This window comes from Mobula hypostoma, chromosome 1 (assembly GCF_963921235.1).
Source record: "Mobula hypostoma chromosome 1, sMobHyp1.1, whole genome shotgun sequence".
In the NCBI taxonomy this organism is placed as follows: Eukaryota; Metazoa; Chordata; class Chondrichthyes; order Myliobatiformes; family Myliobatidae; genus Mobula; species Mobula hypostoma.
Window position 1 is genome coordinate 39,097,664 of NC_086097.1, and position 24,351 is coordinate 39,122,014.

A 24,351-nucleotide genomic window follows, 5' to 3' on the forward strand; every position below is an offset into this window, starting at 1 on the left:
ACTGCTGTGCTTTCTTCGCAATAATATTTATATGATGAGTCTAGGACAGATCCTCTGAGACAGTGACACCCCGAAAATTTAAAGTTACTGACCACCTCTGATCCTCTGATGATTACTGGCTCATGGGCCACTGGTTTCTCTCTCCTGAAGTCTACAATCAGTTCCTTGGTCTTGTTGACATTGAGTGAGAGGTGGTTGTCATTAGACCACCCAGTCAAGTTTTCGATCTCCCTCCTGAATGCTGATTCATCACCCCCCTTTGATGCAGCCCACAACAGTGGTGTCGTCAGCAAACTTGTACATGGTGTTGGAGCTGTGCTTAGCCACACAGTGAAAAGGGTGTAGAGCAGGGGGCTAAGTACACATTCCTGCATATTTTTCACGTTGGGTGTGTGTCCATCTGTGTACAGTTTTTCAGTCTAGTTCAAGTTTAGTTGTCATTTAACCACCCACATGAATACAGCCACTGAGTAGGAGATACAGAAGCCATCGGTCTCACACCACTCCGTTCAGGAACAGGTATTACCCTACAACCATCAGGCTCCTGAACTGGCGTGAATAATTTCATTCACCACCACTCTGAACTGATTCTACGATCTAAAACCCACCTTCAAGGAATCTTTTTAACTTATGCTTTCAGTATTATTTTTATTTACAGAGATTGCATTTGCACATTATTGTTTGTCAGTCTTTGTTTATGTAGATTTTTATACAACAGAATTCTCTGTAAATGCCTACAAAATGAATCTCAAGGTAGTATATGGTAATATATACATACTTTGATAATAAATTTACTGTGACCTTTGAATCAATCAAGCAACTATACTGAGTTTCTGCTAAACTGACTCGTGATTTCAGCCTGAGTGGAGTTCCACTCTCTCTCTTCGTATCTGTGCATACGGTTATGTAACTCTCCTCACTCAGGTCTACACACGTTTCTGCTCTCGAGCACTATGTTCAAACCGTAGGGCAGAATCCATGCTTCCTATTGCCTACCACATTTATGCATCCTACTGACCGCATTGTTCTAACGAGGTTAACATGTCCTTGTAGGGGTAGATTGTGATCACCTACTTTCAAAATGTAATTCAGTAACTTGCTTTCTGTGTCTCAGAAGCATGAATTTATGCTTTTAGTCGGTTTATCTGCGGTACTGGCTGAATGGTTCTCTCTGTTAACATTCCTATTCGTCTTCTCCCTCTCAATCTGTCCCGATTATACCGACCAGAAAGTTTCCCAGCACCCCCCCCCACACACATCTCCATTTGTTCCACGTATTCAAAGTTCAAAAGTTTAAAGTAGATTTATTATCAAAGTACACATATGTCAGTATATACTACACTGAGATTCATTTTCTTGTGGGTATTCAAAATTGAATACAAAGAAACACAATAGAATCAATTAAAAAACCGCACTCCCCAACCGTATATTCCTCCTCAACCCATTCTGCTATTCAAAACTAACTTTCTCTATTTCCCACTCCACTGTAAAAAATCTTTGACCAAAAGTGTTAACTCTTTTTCTCAACGATGCTGCCTGATAAATGTTCCCCTGCTTTCAAATCTGATGTGTGTTGCTTGAATTTCCAGCATCTGCAGAATTCCTCGTGTTTACCCCTTCTTTCTGTATTCACTGCTCTGATAGACTTTCGCAATCCCCGGTGCACATGCGCATTGCGATTCCGTCGGGTGCGATCGCGCACATGCGCATTTCGATTCTGTCGGTTTTCTATTGCGGACATGCGCATTGAAATTCTGCCGGTTGTGGACATGCGCATTGCGGTCCCGTCCCCCCCCGCGGTTGTGCACATGCCGAGCTGGTGCTGTTAAATTGCGCGTGCGCGGTCGGTCTTTCTCTCTCGGTCGAGGTGACGAGTGGCTGTGGTGGAGCTGCCCCGAGGTTCCGGTGAGTTTTACAGACGACGCCGAGCTACTCTTGGGCTCGAAGCGACTTCTTACCAGTTGAGCTATCTTCCCCTTGCCCGTTGTGTTCTGCTTGTACGAGTGCAAGGAGGCAAATGGCGCCGAGTCCGATGCGCTACTCTGGCGCGGTATGAAGGCCCGCCCCGGGCCACCGTCCTAGGCCTCTAACGTAATGGGTACACCCGACCGACTGCGGCCGAGAGGCCACGGTCTGGGACAACGAGAAATCGAGAGGTTCTGGGCCAGAGACCCCGGCCGCGGCTGGCTGGTCTCGGGCTATCATCACCAGGCCGATTGTGCAGGATGGCGAGGCCACTGAGGTCTTTCGCTGGGGGTGGGGTGGTGGTGATAGTCGTCCCGAAGCGGCAATTCCTGACGCGGCCGCGGCGCCTCATACCGAGGCAAAAGGAAGGCTGGAAATCTGGAGTAACGCACAAAGCTGGCGGAACTCTGTCGAGGGAAATGAACGGGCGACGTTTCGGGTCGAGACCCTTCCTCACCTAGTCCAGTCCTGATGGGGTTTCGACTGTTTATTTCCCACCGGCTGACCTGTTGAGTTCCTTCTGCATTTGGTGTGCGTTGATCTGCACCGACGGCTCACATGGCGACGGATTGACTTGGTTGGGCCTTTCAGAGATATTGGGAGCGAAATTCGGGTGCATCAAGAGTCGTAGAAAGGAAAGGATGAAAGATTACCTCTTCCCCAAAGAACATGAACAAACACGATGCTTCTTTTCCCCCTCAACCCAGTCGTTTACGTGGTTATATTTCGGGTTATTTCCATCACGGTTCACCCGCAACACAGACACAGACCTTTTAAGGCAATAGTATTAATTTTAAATTCATGGTTTTCTTGATTGAACTTATGCCACTAAATTTTTTTGGTCCCGATTCTGGATTATTGTCCTGTCTATTACACCAGTGCACCCAGGACAGTTTGAAAGATGGGAAATTGGCATTGCGTGCAATAAGAGATCTGAAATAAAAGGGTAACATGCACAGGCCATGGGATATTATTTCTGATCAATAACTTTTCATTAACCCCACAGAACCACCATGCAGCTATTTGTACGAGCTCAAAACACCCACACACTTGATGTGACTGGGGAAGAGACAGTTGGGGAACTTAAGGTAAGCTGTTAACCTCACAGGTATGAGTCTGTTTTTGCCATTTTGATCACAATTCTTGATTGCAACAATTAGTCTTGCTTTGTGCAGATTTTCTTTTGTTGGATGTTTAGACTGATAACGAAGTTAAATTTTGGCCTGTAATAGAAAGTAATTGTTGCACATTAATTCTTGAAATGACTCAAGCTGGTATGCCTAAGAATTTATCTTAAACTCTTCCAGGCCCATATTGAATCATTGGAAGGTGTCTCTTCTGTTGATCAAGTTATCTTGTTGGCTGGCTCTCCCTTGGATGATGATGCTGTTATTGGACAGTGTGGTATCAGTGAGCACACTACTCTGGAAGTAGTTGCTCGATTATTGGGTGGTATGTATTTTGTTGACTCAAATTTCTTTATTGTACCTACGGTCTATGCATGTGATAATGTTATAGTACTTTTGATTAAACTTTAAGAATGTCTCAGTCCATGGTTTCCTTTTAGTTGCCTTTTCTCAACAATTGAGGCTGCATGCGGGGTATTTACATCCTTTCAACTTAGTGGGCAGAAAGTTAGCTTTCCTCTTTCTACCTTCACTTTAAATATCTTCGATCATTTGGCTTTCATGGTCCTCCAGAGTTGTGCATTCTGTAAATCAACCATCTTTTCAGAAGTTCCTATGCACCTCAATTTTAAATGACCACTTCTATTTTTGTGACAATGTCCTTACATTTTAGTCTCCCACTAATTTTGACATCCACCCTGTCGCTGGCCCGTTATGTTTCAGTAAGATCATAATACCAAATCCGAAGAATAGCAATCTCGTTTCTTTAGTTGCTCCTGTAGGAAAACATCCCAGGAATTGGGTCCAGTGTATCGGTTTTGAACTGCCTCCAATGCTAGAATTTCTTTTAATAAAGGAGAGTAAACAAGTGCAGTATTCTGGGTGTGGCCATGTTCTGTACATCTAACAATCCACCTGCTTAACTAAGGACTAAATTACCATTACCTAACATATGTTGTGGATCTAGTTACCTTGGGAATAAATCTACTTCATAAGCTAGTTAGAATATTCTAAGTTGTTTACTACTAGAAATTAATGGCTTCTCTCTCTCTTGCTAGGTAAAGTTCATGGGTCCCTTGCTCGTGCTGGTAAAGTGAAGGGTCAAACACCAAAAGTAAGTTTAACTGAAGGAATGCTCGATGAAGCTCCTTTAGGGTTTGTGTGTAATGTTGGTGTATGTGTAGATTTGATATATTAGTGGGAGATTAGAAAGTTTTTTTAAAATGAGGTTATCATTTAAAAAAAATCTTTTTTGGTTGTCTTCCTATCCTTATTTTGGTTTGGAAATGTATTCTGCATTCACTTTGTACTTCAAGTGTTAATTTTCTTGCAAAATACTGTCTTTGCTTGGAACAGTATATGCATGGTTCCCAGTCTAGCAGGCTGTAACTCAAAACCAGCATTCTGACATTAGAGCCAAATGTAAAAGCTGATTTTGTTATAATTGCCATGAATTTCCACAAATTAATACAACCAATTATTCTTGCAGGTGGCAAAGCAAGAAAAAAGGAAAAAGAAGACTGGCCGTGCAAAGAGGCGGATGCAGTACAATCGCCGCTTTGTAAATGTTGTGCCATACTTTGGCAAGAGGAAGGGGCCAAACTCAAACTCCTAAATTTGTCATCTAAAATGTTGCCTTCTGCAGATATGATTGTATGTATTGGAGTTGATATGAAAAATCAATGAAATGGTGACTTGCCTCAGGATATTCTAATAGGATTAATAAAGATTACCACCATAATATTCTTGTCCAGTTTTATACACTTGTATATATTCATCATGTCAAAGCTTACAAAATGATTTGCTCTGCCTATATCAGTTCACTGTCCCCTCACACTGTTTCAGATGGTAATTGTTCTGATTGCAAAAACACCTTTAAATCCTGTTTAGATCCTTTAAAATATGTTGTCTGGTTATAATCACCAGTCCTAATAGAATTTCAATGTTTATTATTTATCCACATATGCCATGTAAAATTACCACTATAAAGTTCCCTTCCAATGGTAACCAGCCGTGCACTATCTTTCAAACATGTCCTAATTTAACAGTGCAGTTTCCACACCTTGGAATAGAAGCTTCTGTATAATGTGGAAGAATGGAGAAGGATTTGGAAAACAACAGCAATGGGACATTTCATCCATGCGTGATTCTGGATTGGAATGGACTATTTCCTCCTTGGTAGCTATTATTGGCATAAACATCATTAGAGAACTTTGTCAGGACAATTAGAATGGATTACTAACACCAATAGCCAGACAGCAAGATCCTGCAGCCAGTGTTTGGGAAGCTGAGAAGTAGCATCTCCAAAGGTAGAAACTGCCATTTTAATGTGTCCTACAGAACTGGTTATTCTACCGATGGAAGGAGAGACTGGTCATAGCCTATGTGAATTCACTAATGGGGCAAGTTTAAACTTAAAACAATAGCCCTTGGATGGGATCAGACCAAGAAACTATTCAAAATCTTTAAAAAGTGCATATGTATGAAGCATGTTCTGTGCACAGAGCCACATGGTGTTATACTAAAAGCTAAAACTTAACTCTACACAAGATATGCCAAATATTCCTGAGCAGATGTCACAATTCAACAAAACAATGGTTCAACCAGTTAAGACAACTGCATCCAACCCTTGTCCTTTCACTTTAGAATCAAAAGGTCCAGGAGCAGCTACCAAAAATTAATAGAATTGAGTGTTTGAATTCAATTAAGTGCATAGGTGAAAGAACTGAACATCGTCCTAAAATTAGAGAAAACAATAGATGAGTTGATACCTATTCATTATAATGGAGGAGCTACACAGCATGGAAAGATATTTGCATACTTGGGTCTCAAAACATGACACAGATTTGGAATGATTGGGAAAAAGATGTATTGGGAGGGGGAGTGGGGAACATTAGAATAACTTTTTAATCTAGTGAGTTCCCAGGTTCTGCAATGCATTGCCTGAAAAAAATACTGGAAGCAAACCCACTCATTTGCATTTGAAATGGGATTTGATACAGTAGTTTCCTACTTCTCTGCATCTAAGGTTAGAGCTGAGACACGAAAATGAATCGTAGAGCTGGTATAGGTGAATAGCTGTCCGCTTTCTCATGACTATCTTTCGTACTTGCTCTTATTTTCCATCTGTTGCATAAAATAAAGAACAAGTGCAGAGACACTGCCAGATTTCAGCATTCTGCTTAATTGTAATGATGTATTTCCCCTTAAGAGAAACTATCTCAGTGCATAATGTGTAAAAGTATGAAAAGCTTACAGGTGATAAATATCAACACACAATACATAGTTATCTTTCAGTAAAACAACACAATTCACAATTTAGAATATCTGTGGAGGCTCCAAAACAGCTTTATTTTGTTTTGGCAGTTTTTATCTTGTTCCAAGCATCATTCCACCATCAGCATAGTATGTAATAATACACAATACTTGAAATTCACTTAGGCTTTGTACAAATTCACAATTTTGTCCAGAAGATGCATATTTTAGTATTCAATTATCTTGTTCTACGGAGATCTTTTTGAGCAACATTGGACAGTTTAGAGGTAATATTCTCAAGCACGATCTTGAAGATGTATTTGGGGTTATTCAATATCCACGAGCTCAACTTCAAAAATAAGTTTAGCATTTGGTGGAATCCTGATATCCAGTTAAGGAGAATCCTGAGAATTCCACTTATCAAGCGACGGTTCCACTGAAAAAAAAAGTTCTCTATGATCCTGACCTGTGATCGTTTGACAGTTTACATACCGCCAAAAGCAGAAATAAAAAAAACAATTGATGCCACAATTAACAATCAAGAATCAGCCTACCTTGACACCTTTCAAATAATTGTCAGGTACTTAAATCAGACTTCTTTGAAGAAAATTGCACAATTACCATCAACATACCACCTGTAGCACCAGGGAACCCAACACACATGCCTTGGAAAGCCTACCGTTCCATGCCTAGAGATCTTTTTGGGAAATCTGATCACTTAGCTGTCCTGCTCATATATAAGCAGCGGCTAAAGAGCAAGGCTCCAAAGATAAGTACAACCAAGAGGTGGTTGTAGGAGGCTGAGGAACGGTTGTCAGATTGCTTCGAGTCGGTAGACTGGGCCGCGTTTGGGGACTAAAGATGTGAACAAATACACCATGACTGTCCTGCACTTAATAACAAGAGTTGTAGACTAATGTATCCCTATAAAATCATTCTGATTTCCCCAACCAGAAGTCCTGGATGAACCATGGGATCTGCAATCTGCTGAGGACCAGATCAGTGGCATTCAGGTTGCGACCCAAAGATACAATCTCCAGAAAGCTATCTCACGTGTGAAGTGGCAATTCTGGGCCAAACTTGAATCACTGAAGGATCCTCGACAGCTGTGGCAGGGCTTGACTGTTACCACTCCCTACAAAGTGAAACCAAGTGACATAGGCGACAACAAGGCTTAGGGCTTTGACCCCACCCAGATGAGCTCAATGCCGTTTATGCTCACTTTGACCATCAAAACATGGAGGAATTTTCTCAAACTCCCATAGCCCCTAATGACCCGGTGATTTCAGTCTGAGGCTGACGGGAGAGCATCATTCAGGAGGGTGAACCCATGGAAAGCATCTGGCCCAGATGGAGCACCTGGCTGAGTTCAAGCACCTGTGCTAATGAACTGCCTGGAGTGTTCACCAATTATCTTTAACCTCTCGCTTTGACAGTCTGAGGTACCCACCTGCTTCAATTATACCAGTGCCAAAGAAGAACGTGGTAACCTGTCTCAATGACTATTGTCCAGTAGCACTTACATCCACTATGATGAAGAGTTTTGAGAGGTTGATGATGAAATATTACAATTCATGGCTGAGAACTGACTTGGATCCACTCCAATTTTCCTACCATCACTATAGGTCAACAGCAGATGCTGTTTCTCTGGCTCTTCACTGAACCACGGAACATCTGGACAGCCAAGATGCATACATCAGGATGCTCTTCATTGACTACAGCTCAGCACCCAATACTATCATCCTTTTGAATCTAAGTCAATAAGCTTCAAGTCGGAGGCCTTAATATCCTCTTCTGCAACTGGATCCTTGATTTCCACACTCGGAGACCTATTAGTTCGGATTGGCAGCAACATCTGCTCCACAATCTCCATCAGCACTCGTTCACCACAAGGTTGTGTGCTTAGTCCCCTGCTCTGCTCACTTTATACTTATGACTGTGAGGCTAAGCACAGTTCCAATGCTACCTTCAAATTTGCTGACAACACCACTGTCATTGGTTGAATCAAAGGTGGTGATGTATCAGCATATAGGAGGGAGACTGACAATCTGGCTGAGAGGTGCCACGACAACCTCTCATTCAATGTCAGCAAAACCAATGAGTTGATTATTGACTTCAGGAGGGGGAAAACTGGAGGTCTTCATCAGGGGATCGGAGGACAGCAACTTTAAATTCCTCAGTGTTATCATTTCAGAGGATCTGTCCTGGGTCCATTACAAAGAAAGCACAACAGTGCCTCTACTTTCTTAGAAGTTTGTGAAGACTCAGCATGTCATTTAAAACTTTGACAAACTTCTATAGATGTGTGGTGGAGAGTATATTGGCTAGATGCATCACAGCCTGTATAGAAAAAAGAATGCCCTTGTATAGAAAAGCCTACATTAAGCCATGGATACGACCCAGTCCATCACGGGAGCCTTTGATAGTGTTGGGCCTGTACTCACTGGAATGAGGGGGAATATCATTGAAACCTGTCGAATATTGAAAGGCCTCAATAGAGATGTGGAGAGGATGTTTCCTATGGCAAGGGAGTCTAAGACCAGAGGACAAAGCCTCAGAATAGAGGGACGTCCACTTAGAACAGATATGAGGAGGAATTTCTTTAGCTAGAGAGTTGTGAATTTGTGGCACAGGCAGGTGTGGAGGTCAAGTCATTGGGTATATTTAAGGCAGAGGCTTTAGATTCTTGATTAATCAGGGCTTGAAGGGTTATAGGAAGAAGGCAAGAGATTGGGGCTGAGGGGGAAATGGATCAGCCAGGATGAAACGGTAGAGTAAACTCAATGGGCCAAGTGGTCTAATTCTGCTCCTATGTCTTATGGTCTTAAGGGTAAACCCCTCACCACCATTGAGCACATTTACACAGAGCAGCATCCATCAACAAGGACCCCACCATCAAGGCCATGCTCTTTTCTCTCTGCTGCCATCAAGAAAGTGGATCAGGAGCCTCAGGACCACACAACCAGGTTTCGGAACAGTTATTACCCCTCAACCAACAGGCTTTTAAACCAGAGGAAATAACTTCACTCACCCCATCACTGAACTGCTCCCACTACCTAGGGACTCACTTGAAGACTTTCGTCTCATGTTCTCGATATCTTTTTAAAAATCGTTTCTTCTATTTTTCTTTCTGTTTCTGTAGTTTGTTGTTTTTGTTTTGCACATTGGTTTGACGTCTGCCCTGTTGGGTGTGGTGTTTCATTGATTCTCTTGTGTTTCTTGTGTTTACCCACAAGAAAATGAACCTCAGGGTTGTGTATGGTGACATATGTGTACATTGATAATAAATTGACTCTGAACTCCAAAACCAAAGTTACATAATCAATTCAGATAAACTGCATTGGAGCTGAGCTACGAGGATATTCTAATGGACAAAAACAAAAATTGAAGTAATGCATTACTAGATTAGCCAAAAGTTCTGTGGCATGAATTGGCATTGCAAATCTCGAAAGTTTGTTCAGCTCAACGGATCTAACTTATATTCACATAACAGCAGAGAAAAATCTGCTTATTTAATGCAATCATAGCAGCAAACTGGAGACTTCTGTTGCAAGATTGCACACTACATGTCCTCTACAGAGCACATTCACGTTGAGTTAATTCTGTCTAGAAAGGTGTACCAATAGAACCAGAAAGCATAACTTACGTGTACAAAAGAATTAATCATTTTTATAATTGTAAAATTATAAATTTTTTCTACAGAAGTACTATAGACATGCTTCTCTGCATCTGCAATATTAAGTTTTTCGCTAAGCTACCACAGGGAAAAGGATACTTGGCTTCTGGTTGCCCTTTCTTACCGTAACCCCAATCAGATTCAATCTGTATCCGGGACTTTTCTCCTTTACTCATAGTCAGAAGAGCTTCATCCCACTGTTGAGAGACAAGTCTGTTGATTCAGCAGCAAACAGAAGATGAATACTAAACATTCAAAAGAATCTTCCCAATTGACTGACCTGATGTGATCATTTTCAATCCATCCCAGAAAGTCCTAGATTTATTACTGGTCTTTGCTGACACTCGTCAAACTGGCTTGCCAGAAATAGTGTAATGAAAGGGAAATCATACTGAAGAATTCTGCTGGTAGATTTGCTGTAGCATGCAAGAGTCTGTTCACTGCATGGCCACAAGATTAGATAGTTGTTTTCTCTATTGGCAACTTGTGCATTCACTCATTCCTGTTTTTATTTTATTTTGAGATACGGTGAGGAACAGGTTCTCCCAGCCCAATGACACACACTGCTCAGCAACCCACCTACTTAACACTAGCCTAATCAAAGGACAATTTGCAATGACTGCTAACCGGTATATCCTTGGAACGGAGCACGTGGAAGAAACCTTCTTACAGGCGGCGTCGGAACTGAACTACGAACTCCAACACCCTGAGCTGTAATCTTATGGGCTTATTTGAGGAGGGGTAATAAATTAGTTATATGGAATAGCAGAGCAGACATGATGGGCTGAATGGCCTAATTCTGCTCCTATTGTCTAATGGTGTTAATAGATTTGCATTAAACCTGCTACCGTGAGATTATCATTACCAGTGCAGATTAACAAAGCACCTTCTCTGCAGAAGACAAATGCAGTGAAAAATAAAAAACAGAAATTCATGCTAATTTGAAGACAGATCCGGCTCACGCATGTGCCACTCAAATCCAAGTTATGTACTAACCCCTCGGATAACCTTTCCAACTCCTACTTTAAAGCTGAAAGGCTTTGCTGCCTTCTTCTTTTTTGAGCCTGTTAAAAGAAAGTAATGATTTAAAAGCCGGTTCTATTAAAGTTCTTCTATGCATGCACTGATACCTCAAAGGGCAATAATTTGCTACAGTACTTTTGGTCCTCCTGTTTGAATATTCATAATTATGCATCTTCAAGAACTTCAAAATAGCTACCCGTTTGTGCTGCGTTCTGCTTGCATCCCCACAGCATGAAATCATCCAGGACTCAGCATGCAGAAGCTGCCTGTGAGAACTGGTGTTGGGCAGGCAGGGACACGAGATGTGCGGCTCAGGGTTAGACCTTGGCTGGGAAGGTAAAAGTGCTGGGACCGGCAGCACTTGATCCAAGTGTGGACAGACTGCTTGGATCCGAGAAGTCTGGCTCACTATCTCCTCATGGATGTGATGGAAGCTGCTACTGCCCACTCTCCTTGTTTTGCCAGCTCTCCCCAGCCTCGTGATATCTCCTAGGCAACAAGCTTACCAGTGCTTGCTGATCATTCAGGGACACCTTCTCAACAACAGAAGCTATGTGCAGCAAATGCTGCCTTGCCATCAACATTGTTGGCAAGAGGGCGTACAGGAGTGAGATACAGCAGCTAGTTGAGTGGTATCGCAGCAACAGCCTCGCACTCAATGTCAGAACTGATCGTGGACTTCAGGAAGTTTAAGACGAGGAAACATACACCAGGCCTCATAGAGCAGTCAGAAGTGGAAAGAGTGGGCAATTTCAAGTTCTCAGGTGTCACTGTCTCTGAGGATCTAACCTGGACCCAACATGTCAATACAGCTACAAAGGCGGCACAACAGTGGCCATATTTCATTAGGAGGAAATTTGGTATGTCACCAAAGACAAATTTCTACAGATGTACTGTGGAGAGCATTCTAACTGGGTGATTCACCGTCTGCTATGGATGGGCGCTGCACAGGATCGAAATAAGCTGCCAGGGGGTTGTAAACTTAGTCAGCTCCACAATGGGCACTAGCTTTCATAGTATCCAGGACACCTTCAAGGAGCGGTACCTCAGAAAGGCAGCATCCATCATTAGGGACCCCAATCACCAGGTCATGCCCTCTTCTCATTGCTACCTTCAGGAAGCAGGTACAGAAGTACAAAGGCACACCCTCAGCAATTCAGTAACAGCCTTTTCCCCCTCTGCCATCCGATTTCTAAATGTACATTGAACCCATGAACACTACCTCTAATTTTTAAAACTTCTATTTTTACACTACTTATTTAACTATTTAATATATACACTTACTATAGAAACATAGAAAATAGGTGCAGGAGTAGGCCCTTCGAGCCTGCACCGCCATTTATTATGATCATGACTGATCATCCAACTCAGAAACCCGCCCCAGCCTTCCCTCCATACCCCCTGACCCCTGTAGCCACAAGGGCCATATCTAACTCCCTCTTAAACATAGCCAATGAACTGGCCTCAACAGTTTCCTGTGCCTTTTCAGAATGGCAGGCGGTGACTAGTGGGGTACCGCAAGGCTCAGTGCTGGGACCCCAGTTGTTTACAATATATATTAATGACTTGGATGAGGGAATTAAATGCAGCATCTCCAAGTTTGCGGATGACACGAAGCTGGGTGGCAGTGTTAGCAGTGAGGAGGATGCTAAGAGGATGCAGGGTGACTTGGATAGGTTGGGTGAGTGGGCAAACTCATGGCAGATGCAATTTAATGTGGATAAATGTGAAAAGTGGGGTTACATTAGCCACCCTCCAATCCTCAGGAACTAGTCCAGAATCTAACGAGTTTTGAAAAATTATCACTAATGCATCACTAATTCTCATTTTCCCCCCTATTACGTATTGCATTGCACTGTTGCCACAAAAGCAACAAATTTCATGACATACACCGGTGATATTGAACCTGATTCTGAACACTGGTGTGCTGTGAACACATAAATAAAGCTTGGTGCAAGAGGCAACATCGTATCTTACAGACTGTTATACCCCAAATTAGCAAAACGTTTTTGCTCCTTATGTTGCTTACCAGAAGCAACATTTGAGTCAAACACGGTCCCATCTTCTAACATCCCTGTATACCAGCAGTGAACTGTGTCGCCCTTCTTGGGAAAGTTGATTTTGTCACCTTTTTGCAACATTGTTTTGGTATACTTTGGTGGTTCCTGAAATTGATGAAAAGGCACAGTTAACAACTGCTGTATTGTATAAAATTTTATTCTCAAATTACAAATCTATTATTTCAAATAAACCAAGCTGCAATATAAGGAATCATTAACCAAAGGTGAAACATTAAGAGTGGGCAAGTTCAAACTATTGCCTGAAGATGGAGACAATCAGCAAGGAAGTCTCAGCAAAAGGGTCTGACTACAAATTCTGTCCTTTATAATTTATTCAGGTGTTTATACACAGTTGGTTTTTAACCACTGACCTGAGGGTATTGGGAACAGAGTCACTCACTGTTGTGCCCATCCTGGGAAATCTATGACCCAGGAACAAGGTTCAAATGAAGTTTGAATTCAGAAAGTGATAAGCATCAAGTTTCGGTTATTCAGACTGCAAAAGGCTTTAGCTTAAAAAAAAAGCAACACACATCAAAGTTGCTGGTGAACGCAGCAGGCCAGGCAGCATCTCTAGGAAGTGGTACAGTCAACGTTTCAGGCCGAGACCCTTCATCAGGACTAAATGAAGGAAGAGCTAGTAAGAGATTTGAAAGTGGGAGGGGGAGGGGGAGATCCAAAATGATATCATTTCATCCAAAATCCTTCGAAATTGCGTAGCTTTTTTTTTTAACCTCATAATTAATCTTTCTTTCCCACTCTTTATTCCATTTTATGCAGATGATTTGTCACTGAATCTACCTGCTCTAATTCACTTTCTTCTTAAGAGTTTTGACATAATTGGATAAGGAGATGGTTATTTTGTCTATTGACCATCGAAACTTAAATGCCTTTGCTGTGCTCCTATCAGTTTGTGGCAATAGCAATGGCATTAATAAAACAGTGGAAAAATCGAAAGCTGGAGCTGCAAGTTGATCTGCTTAACTGACATCTATTGATTAATTGTATAATGCCATGTCAAAAAAGTAACCCCAATAAATCAATTTAAATAATCAGCAGATCTGAAATATAAATACATTAATTTTACAAAACAAAACTCTCCAATTCCACATACTAACCTCACTTGCAGTCAATTCAGGTTTTTTCGCCTTTGCTTTGTCCTGAGCCGTCCCCACTTTCACATCTTTAAGCTGCTGGGTGACTTTTTCTGTAGATTCAGTGCCTTTAAATCTCTGCAGGTCAAGGAACACGAGGTTATTTCTTCAGATAACACCCGAGATTGCAGTTTTCTGATTAAGCAAAGCAACATCTGATTAGAGGCTATGAGAACTTCAAAAGAAGTATTTGGAATTAGGTTATTATTGTCACATGTACAGAAGTGCAGCGAAAACCCGTATCTTGCAGACTGTTCACAGAACAAATCAGTACACAGTGCATTGTGTTAGTACAAGGCAAAAAAAAAGGTAGAATAAAGGGCAACACCTACAGAGAAAGTGAGGTAGAATGTGATGTCAGAAGTCCATCTTACCATACGAAGGATTTTCTTATATAAATGTGTAATAACCAGAATAAACTAAATAAAAAATGGCACAGGATTACTTTCCCCGGGATGTTTTCCTGGAATGAGGAATAAGAGGTTGGTAATGATAGCACTGTTATAATAGGAACTGAGATGTTTCTTACATGATTGAAATGAAGCTTCAAAACAATGAAACATTTACATGGAGTTGTCAGGAAATTGCACTACCTTCTCATGAGTAAATCAGTATCAAAATCATTGTCAAAACAGCCAGAGGAGAATGGGAATTATCTCCACACACTCATTGGAATGGGGATCTGGAACGTTGTACAAGGTTCTAGTGCAGATTCCATAAGTAATTTTTAAAACAGATGCAGTGGAGCTTTAAGAACCCAAGTCAAAAAGATGGGGCATATAATGTGTACAATTGTTCCTTCAAAGAGAAATACACAATGGAACTGCATTTTTCCAATTATAACGCCCAGATGGTCAGTTGTTAGTAAAGAGGAACAAATATTATCAGGACAGCACGGAAATACCTCACTTTCCTCTTAATATACCGCCCAGCGCTCCTTTACATCCTCACCAGAGCTCGTATGGAACCTTAGTTTAACTTTTCACTCCCAAAAAATTGTCAACTTCCAACAGCTCATCACTTACAGAATGCACTGCAGAGGCAGGCAATATTTGTGGGTTTTCCGGTTGGACTTCAAACAAAACCATACAACTCAAAAGCTAAGAGTTGAGCAAAATGGGAACATCTAGCAGCTGTTCCCTCAGAACAGTGCATGCATAGAACACGCTGTCAACTCAAGCCGAATGCTTCTTTGTTAAATCCCTTCACACAACAGCTGAGATCTTGTTCAGCAGCAATGAAGATCACATAGTATACCAGTTGGGCACTGTATAACGTCAATCAGAACTGGAAAAGTTTTGATCGCCTTAAGGAAGTGAACAAGGAATTTCCAGATTATATTTCTACAATGGGCTTCCATGTTTAAAACTGGGCTTTTGCAAATAAAGAGCTTACAGGTAGTGATGTTAATTTGATATATGTTGTGAGATACAGATGACATAATAATATGTAATAGATAGGATGGGCAAGTCCTGTTTTTATACATTTCTTTCATTAGGCCAATGACCTCAAACTTAATTCATGATGTCAAGTGTTGTGTCACACCCCTACCAAATGTTACAAAAATAAAACATTATATCAACATTATAGGGAATTAGAATATCATTCATTACATTCAAAAAGAACTTTTTCGATGTTTGCAAAGCTGAAATATGGAATGTTGATTAAATGATTGTAGACGGTTGCATTTAAGAACAAAATGGGCAACGAATATTTAAAACAATCCTTTACCTTAGTTTCAAAAAGGTGATTGTAGGCATTTATTAGCTGCTCCTTCTTTGCACTCTTGGCAACATTCTTGATGTTTCCCATTAACTTATGTTCACCTAGAAACTATTATCAAAAAAGTAACTTTGAATATCTTTCTCAAAATAAATAGACTAACAGCTAACGTTCTCGCATACCTAATCCTTTTATATTTAAAACTTAATTTTATTATTTTCAATGTATAAAATTTGCAAAGTAACTTTTGCATTGGAAGTATCAAATCTACTATAACATCCAGTAACTTTACAACACCACACACGAAATACTGTACGATCAGACTCGGTGCAATCGATCGGGGGTCTCGGCAGTTCTGCAGCAGCTGGCGGGACAAGGCCAAACCATGTGCGGTTTCGCCGAACCTTTGGGAGCCCCCGCTGCCGCCGTAGCTGCTCACCGGGTCCGAGGCATTCTGCTGCAAAAACTGGATGATGTCCTTTTTAGCCACTTCCTCGCTCCGCAGCTGCTCATCGGTCCACTGCCTCGCTGGCTCCGCGGCCATCACCGTCCGCCGTCTCCCACACTGGCAGGCTGAGGCTCATCCTCGCAAGCCCACGGACACCGCCACCCGGAACAGCGCCACCCAGCGGCCGCCATCCCGGGAAGGCCCGCCGGGCTCCAGTCAAACTCCCAGCGGAAAGCGTTTCCCGCTCTTTCCAAAATCACTCCTGTGGGGTGCAGATGCATCGTAAGGGTACTGGAACAACAACGATGTCGGAGAACTTTGGCTTAGGTGCCGCTCTGGGAGCTCATAGATGCAATGATGGACAAAATCATGTTTACTTTGATCCTGCCTGACCCACTGAGTTCTTCCAACACTCTGTGTGCCCTCCTTTCTTGAAGATGGTCGCGACTAGAGAATTTCTGAAGTTCCCTGATAATCCTCCTTTGGACCATCAGATTGAGGATTCATGACTGGAGATATCTTTTTGTCCCAGGCCTTGCCAACTTAAAGTTGCCTCACCAAGACATTGGTGAGGCCAAATTTGGATGGAGTACTGTGTGCAGTGTTTTTCAAGTCGTCACTTTTTGTCATTTCGACCATCACTGCAGGTACAGTACACAGTAAAAACGAGACAACGTTTTTCAGGTTTTGGTCATCTACCTACAGGAAAGATGTAAATAAGGTTGAAAGAGTACAGAGAAAATTTACAATGTTGCTGGAGTTCCAGTGCTTATAGAAAGTATTCACCCCTCTTGGAAGTTTTCATGTTTTATTGTTTTACAACACTGAATCGCAGTAGATTTAATTTGGCTTTTTTTTGACACTGATCAACAGAAAAGTCTCTTTTGTGTCAAAGTGAAAACAAATTTCTACAAATTGGTCTAATTTATTACAATTATTAAACACAAAATAATTGATTCCATAACTACTCATCCCCTTCAAGTCAGTATTTAGTTGATGCACCTTTGGGTAGGTCTCTATCAGCTTTGCACATCTAGACTGCAATTTTCCCCTCTCTTCTTTACAAAACAGTTCAAGCTCTGTCAGGTTGCATGGGGATAGTGAAGGTACGGAACTTTTCAAGTCCAGCCACAAATTCTGAATTGGATTGAGGTCTGGACTCTGATTTGGCCACCCCAGGGCATTAAGTTTGTTGTTGTTAAGCCATTCCTGTGTAGCTTTGGCTTTATGCTTGGGATCATTGTCTTGCTGGAAAACAAATCTTCTCCCAAGTCACAATTCTCTTGTAGACTGCATTAAGTTTTCCTTCAGGAATTCCCTGTATTTTGCTGCATTCATTTTATCCTCTACCTTCACAAGCCTTACAGGGCCTGCTGCAGTGAAGCATCACTACAGCATGATGCAGCCACCACCATGCTTCATGGTAGGGATGGTGGGTTTTTGGTGATATGTGGTGTTTGGCTTACGCCAAACATTGCATTTAGTCTGATAGACAAAAAACTCAATTTTGGTTTCATTAGCTGGCTTCAGAGTCTCTCACATGCCTTCTGGAAAATTCCAGCTAAAATTCCATGTGAGTTTTTTTTTCAACATTGGTTTTCCCTTTGCCACTCTCCCATAAAGCTATGACTGGTGAAGCACCCAGGCAACAGTCGTTGTATGCACAGTCTCTCCCATCTCAGCCACTGAAGCTTGTAACTCCTCCAGAGATGTCATAGTTCTCTTGGTGGCCTCTCTCATTAGTCCCTTTCTTGCACGGTCACTCAGTTTTTGAGGATGACCTGCTCTAGGCAGATTTACATCTATGCCATATTCTTTCCATTTCTTGATGATTGACTTAACTGTACTACAAACGGATATTTAGTGACTTGGAAATTTTCATGTATCCACCTCCTGACTTGTGCTTTTCAATAACCTTTTCATGGAGTTGCTTGGAGTGTTCTTTTGTCTTCATGGTGTAGTTTTTGCCAGGATTCTGACTCACCAGCAGTTGGACCTTCCAGGTTCAGGTGTATTTTTACTACAAACAATTAATTCACCTTGACTGCATACAGGTCTCCAAAAACAAATCTCCGTTTAACTAATTATGTGACTTCTAAAACCAATTGACTACACCAGTGATGATTTGCTGTGTCATATTAATGGGGGTGAATACTTATGCAATCAATTATTTTGTGTTTTATGAGGGGTGATTGCCAAGTTTGTGGCCTAAGGTAGAAGGAGTAAATGACCTCCAGAAAGTGTCCACAGCAGGGGTGATTGATAAGTTTGTGGCCTAAGGTAGAAAGAGATGAGTTATTGACTTCAAACTTTCTGCATAATCACTTAAAGAGTTGAACTGCACGTGCATTTAATGAGAGCTGTATAACTCATACTCATCTCCTTCTACCTTAGGCCACGAACTCATCAATCACCCCTGCTGTGGACAACTTTTGGAGGTCCAAGACGCCGACTTCTACAAAGAAGGGACCCGTATGCTCCATGACCGCTGGAGTAAGTGTGTAAATGTAGGAGGGGACTATATTGAAAAATAACTCTGCTAGGTTTTCTAAAATTGACTCCTTCTACCTTCGGCCACAAACTTATCAATCACCCCTCGTAGATTAAGACTTTATTCATTGGAACGTAGAAGATTGGGAGGAGATTTGATAGAGGTATACAAAATTATGAGGGGTATAGGTATGGTAAATGCAAGCAGGCTTTTTCCACTGAGGCTGGCTGAGACTACAACTAGAGGTCATGGGTGAAGTGTGAAAGGTGAAAAAGTTTATAGGGAACATGAGGGGAAACTTCTTCACTCAGAGGGTTGTGAGAGTATGGAACGAGCTGCCAGCACAAATGGTGCATGCAAGCTCGATATCAATGTGTAAGAAACATTTGGGTAGGTGCATAGATGGTAGGGGTATGAAGGGCTATGGTTCTAGTGCAGATCAATGGGAGTAGGCAGTTTAAATAGTTTGGCATGGACTAGATGGGCTGAAGGGTCTGTTTCTGATCTGTATTTTTGTATGACTGTGACTCTAACTTGTTGTCAATCACCGTGTGTGAGGTTGGTGTAATGTGGGGTCTGGGCTCTCATGTCCAGAACAGAATTATAGTTGAAGAGGTCTTCAAAGTGTTACTTCTGTCAGGAATTTACTGACTTCTTGATATGATATGTTCCCTGATATGTTCATCCCTATGGCTGGCTCCCAGTGGAATGGGACATTTAATGTTTGGGCTGTAGATAGCCACGAGAGTATTGATAAACGTGCACATACCAGAGCCTCTTGTGCTCTCTCCACATCTATCTGTGCATTAGGTCATCTGCTGGCCCTGTGCCTTCAAGCACTTGTAAAGGTCCTTCTTATCCCCTTGAATCAAAGGAATGGGAGAGCTTTCAATACAAGAACATATGAAGTTAATTAGTTCCTTTGCCTTGGTAATTTCAGAGAGGTCTTTCTGCTTTCTGCCGCAGGGACTGTCATCAGAAGTCTCTTTCTAAACTGCTTCCTCCCAGTGGCTGAAGAACTGGCCCCCAATTTGCCGTGTGCATTGCACGTATCCAGTTGCCCACTGGACATAATCTTAAATTGTTCATCGCAGGAAGCTGTATGAGTCACTATCTTTGGACACCTTGGTACACACTCCTCAATTTCTTCTGCCCCCAAAATTTGTCTGCATTGCATTGTCACGTACCCCATGACGGGTCAAAGAACCAGCAGAAATGGAAGACACTTTAGAGTCTGGCATTGCTATTCACTAATATTATCTATTAGTAATTACGCAATACAGTAGTATAAATGCAGGTATATCAGACAGGTTAGCAATGATTATATATATATATATATGTGTGTGTGTGTGTGTGTGTGTGTGTGTGTGTGTGTAAATATAGAAACCAAGCTTCTTCAAGCCTAGGGGTAAATGGATACAGTCTTACGGTGATGAGTAAAGTTCAGTTCAGTTCATGGTATTGAGTCGAGTAGTGATGGAGAGAGATTTGTAATCCAGGGTAAATGTCGAGAGAAGGCAATTATGTCAATATTCCACAGATTCCACAACAGCAATACAAAATAACAATAGTAGTAGGTTTTTATCTCTGAAGTTGTTCCACTCCACATATGAAGTATCACCGACAGTGATCTTCAACGAATATCCTTTTAACACAAGTGGTACCACACCCGAATTCAGCTACGGGTTATTCCAAAGTGGTGGCCACAGGGTACTCAAACAGAATCCACATATGGATTATCACCAACAGTAGCTTATCAGTAAGGGGACCCTCTTCAAGGGAACCAACCCCAAACACACAACGTGATAGCCACTTATCCAGTTCCACGACATACAAAATAACTCCAACAGTGATTTGCCACAGGGGTGCCTTTCTTTAGTGAACTACCACACCCAAACAAGGGTAACAGACAAGTGGTATTCACAAAGGTACTCCCCTCACCAGAGAACCCACTCTTGTGGATTAACTACGTGACAGTCACACCTTCGTATTCGAATGGAACCCAAACTCACCCTTACAGGCTACTTAGAGAAAGAGTCCAAACAGTGACCTCTTTGTCACTAGGTTTCTTTTGTTTCAAACCTTCCTCTTCCCTCTTCTCTTCCTTTAAAGTCACCGAATGTGACCACAACAAAAGGAGACCGTCTTCTGTGGGTGAGTTATCAACCCAGGCGAGGGTTGGACACACGAATAACTTCCTACCAATCACACCTTTTCCGCACTGAGAGCCACTGATCGATTCACCTGACCAATCCTCCAAACACCCACCTTTCCGTGGGCACAACAGAGCTCATCCAGTGTCCAAAATCATGTGTCTGTCAGTCTATCAGCTGACCTTCTATTTATCTCACCATGCTGAACACCAGCTGCTATCAAGTAGCTTCTCCCTTCCCTCTTTGTAAGAACACAGAAGCTGGCAGTGTCCTTGCAAAAGTGTAAACATGCTGCAGAGAAACCACAACACCATCTCAAAGCAGTCTTCGCCTCTCTCTCTCTTAATAACAAGGTGTTTGTTTTGTACAACTCTCTCGTTTTTTAAAAGTATAGTCCATAAAAAAAAATGACCCCTAGGGGTACATAACAGTATATTTACTTCATGAGGAGATGCAAGTCACGGTGATTGGAGAATGTGGGCCTGTCCTAGAGTTGGACGAATTTTTCAGGAGATAGTCACACTCATCAGGTTAACTGCCTCAAATTCGGTCTGTGGTCAGGGACAAGAGGGTGTGACAGCGAGTGAGGTGGGTAGTGGGATCCAAGAGACAGTGCTGAAGGAGCCTCTGCCCTTGAGCTTGTCCAACAGGTCTGAGATTGGTGCTCTCTATTTGGATGGGGGGGGTGGGCTGTAGGAAGGATGGACAATCTAACTGTAGCACCGTAATTCTGGGAGCCATTCGGGATTCGGTGGGGGGGGAGGAGAGAAATGTAGTGGTAATTGGGGATTGTATTGTCAGGGGAATAGGCAGAGTTCTCTGACATGAGGATAGAGCATCCCAAAGGCTGACATGCCTGCCTGGTGTCCAGGTTCAGGACATCTTATCTGACCTGCAGAGGAATTTGCAGTGGGAGTGGAAAGATCTGGTTGTCGTGGTCCATGTGGGTTCCAACGACATAGGCAGAGTGAAGAAAGAGCTTCTGCTGAAGGAATTTGAGCAGCTAGGGACTAAATTAAAAAAGTAGAACCAAAAAGGTAGTAATCTCTGGATTACTACCTGAGCCACGTGCAGATTGGCATCGGGTCAAGAAGATTAGAGAGTTAAATGTGTGGCTCAAGGATTGGTGTGGGAGAAGTGGGTTTGAACTCATGGGAAATTGGCACCAGTATTGGGGAAGGAGGGAGCTGTGCCAATGGGACGGGCTCTACCTGAAGTGTGATGGGACCTGGATCCTAGCGAATCGCATAAATAGGACTGTGGATAGGGCTTTAAACTAAATGGTGGGGGGCGGGGGTTTCAACAGATTGGAGAATTATGGATAAAGTAAAAGAGGATAAAGATAAAGTAAAAGCAAAAGATAAAAAAAGAGACAAGTAAGAGTGGAGTGATGAGTCAAGAGAAAAGGATTACAAGAGTTTAAAAGCACAATGTAAGGGCACTTGGTCTGAATACCCGTAGTATTCGAAACAAAGTCGGTGAACTTGTGGCACAAATCAGTATGATTTAGTGGCCATTACAGAAACATGGTTGCAGGGTGGAGAGGATTGGGAATTAAATATCCAAGGATATCAGGTAGTATGGAAGGACAGGCAGGAAGGTAAGGGACGTGGGGTAGCGCTCTTAATTAAGATGAGATCAGGGCGATAGAGACGATATAAGATCTTAGGATCAGAATGTTGAATCCATCTGGGTAGAGATTAGGAATAGTAAAGGGAAAAATCACTGGTGGGAGTTGTCTGTTGGCCACCGAATAATGACATTACAGTGGCACAGGCAATAAACAGAGAAATATCTGAGGCATGTAAGACTGGAACAGCAGTTATCATGGGGGACTTTCATTTGCACATAACTTGGGTGAGTCAAGTTGGTCAAGACAGTCTCGGGGAGGGCTTCATAGAAAGCATCCATGATTGCTTTCTTGAACAGCATTTTGCTGAACCTACAAGGGAACGTGCTATCTTAGATCTGGTTCTGTGCAACGAGGCAGGTAAATTTAGTGATCTTGTAGGTAGGGATCCTATTGGAAAGAGTGATCACAGTATGACTGAGCTTCTCATACAATGGAGGGGGCAATAGTTTGATCTAAAACCAATGTATTATGCCTAAACAATGGAGACTACAATGGGATGAGGGAGGATTTGGCTAGTGTAGACTGGGAACACAGGCTATATAGTGCGACGATTTTCGAAGAGATTTTTCATGGTGCTCAACAAAAGTATATTCTAGTTAAAAACAAGGACAGTAAGGGTAGGGAGAGCCAGTCTTGGATAACTAAGGAAATAAAAGAAGTCATCAAACTAAAAGCTTGTGCGTACAAAGTTGGCAAGAAGTGGGAAACTGGAAGATTGGGAAAACTTTAAAAAGCAACAAAGAACCACTAAGTGAACAATAAAGAAAGGGAAGATAGATTATGAAAATAAACTAGCACAAAATATAGAAAAAGTTTTTATAATTATATAAAGCAGAAAAAGGTGGTGGCTAAAGTGAACGTAGGTCCCTTGGCATACGAGAAGGGGGAATTGATATTGGGTAATGAGGAAATGGCTGAGGCTTTGAATGACTATTTTGAGTCAGTCTTCACTGTGGAGGATACGTCTAACATGCCAAAGAGAGATGTTATGGATGCGATGGGAGGTGAGGACCTCGATACAATAGTTATCACTAAAGAGGTAGTGCTAAGCAAACTCGTGGGCCTGAAAATAGACAAGTCCCCTGGTCCTGATGGAATTCATCCTAGGATACTGAAAGAAATGGCAGAAGTTATAGTAGAGGCTTTGGTGATGATTTACCAAAATTCTCTGGACTTCTGGGCAGGTTCCGGCAGATTGGAAGACAGTGAATCTCATGCCAATGTTCAAAAAAGGATGTGGGCAGGTAATTATTGGCCAGTTAGTTTAATATCTGTAGTTGGGAAAATGCTTGAGGCTAATTAAGGTGTTCTAATCTCTTTAACACTGTCTTGAGATTTTGGTGATGTTCTTTGGTCCCTAGCTTTCAGCCAGAGACCAGATGCAGATGTTACTCCAAAATTAAGCCTATTATAGTGATAAAACCCTTTGTCAGTGTTTATGACGAGAAACACTTCGGACTCTTCTTCCATCTCCATCTGTAGATAGGCCTCAGCTGAAATTCTTCATCAGAAAGGTTTGCAAAGAAGTCCTCCATCTTGAGCAGAGAGTATTGATCTAATTTCAGTACTGGGTTGATGGTGACCTTGAGATCACCACAGATCCTGACAAACCCATTCACTGGCATTGCACTCAACCTTGGAAAG

The 24,351-nt window shown here is 42.0% G+C and overlaps 2 protein-coding genes across 2 annotated transcripts; one reads left to right on the forward strand and one right to left on the reverse strand.

The window, feature by feature from the left end:
- The first annotated feature begins 1,829 nt into the window (after positions 1-1,829).
- On the forward strand, positions 1,830-4,833 carry faua (FAU ubiquitin like and ribosomal protein S30 fusion a). The gene is made up of 5 exons (XM_063047045.1): positions 1,830-1,905; positions 2,972-3,053; positions 3,273-3,417; positions 4,151-4,206; positions 4,582-4,833. Exons 2-5 carry the CDS (start codon positions 2,979-2,981, stop codon positions 4,705-4,707), a joined length of 402 nt encoding a protein of 133 aa, XP_062903115.1. The 5' UTR covers positions 1,830-1,905; positions 2,972-2,978; the 3' UTR covers positions 4,708-4,833.
- Positions 4,688-16,572, reverse strand: fkbp3 (FKBP prolyl isomerase 3). Its single transcript, XM_063047030.1, has 7 exons — positions 16,422-16,572; positions 15,992-16,093; positions 14,225-14,338; positions 13,076-13,211; positions 11,020-11,087; positions 10,123-10,220; positions 4,688-6,728 (listed from the first exon to the last, which is right to left on the reverse strand). Exons 1-7 carry the CDS (start codon positions 16,524-16,526, stop codon positions 6,674-6,676), a joined length of 678 nt encoding a protein of 225 aa, XP_062903100.1. The 5' UTR covers positions 16,527-16,572; the 3' UTR covers positions 4,688-6,673.
- Between the last annotated feature and the right edge of the window lie 7,779 nt (positions 16,573-24,351).

Bases quoted from the DNA above. Each gene is read 5' to 3' on its own strand.
- faua (XM_063047045.1), top strand. From the start codon at position 2,979: ATGCAGCTATTTGTACGAGCTCAAAACACCCACACACTTGATGTGACT. The intron at 3,054-3,272 runs GTAAGCTGTTAA...AAACTCTTCCAG, and splicing joins AGACAGTTGGGGAACTTAAG to GCCCATATTGAATCATTGGA. The intron at 3,418-4,150 runs GTATGTATTTTG...CTCTCTTGCTAG, and splicing joins AGTTGCTCGATTATTGGGTG to GTAAAGTTCATGGGTCCCTT.
- fkbp3 (XM_063047030.1), bottom strand. From the start codon at position 16,526: ATGGCCGCGGAGCCAGCGAGGCAGTGGACCGATGAGCAGCTGCGGAGC. The intron at 14,339-15,991 runs GTAAAGGATTGT...CTTGACCTGCAG, and splicing joins ATCACCTTTTTGAAACTAAG to AGATTTAAAGGCACTGAATC. The intron at 10,221-11,019 runs GTTAGTACATAA...GTCTCTCAACAG, and splicing joins TTGGAAAGGTTATCCGAGGG to TGGGATGAAGCTCTTCTGAC.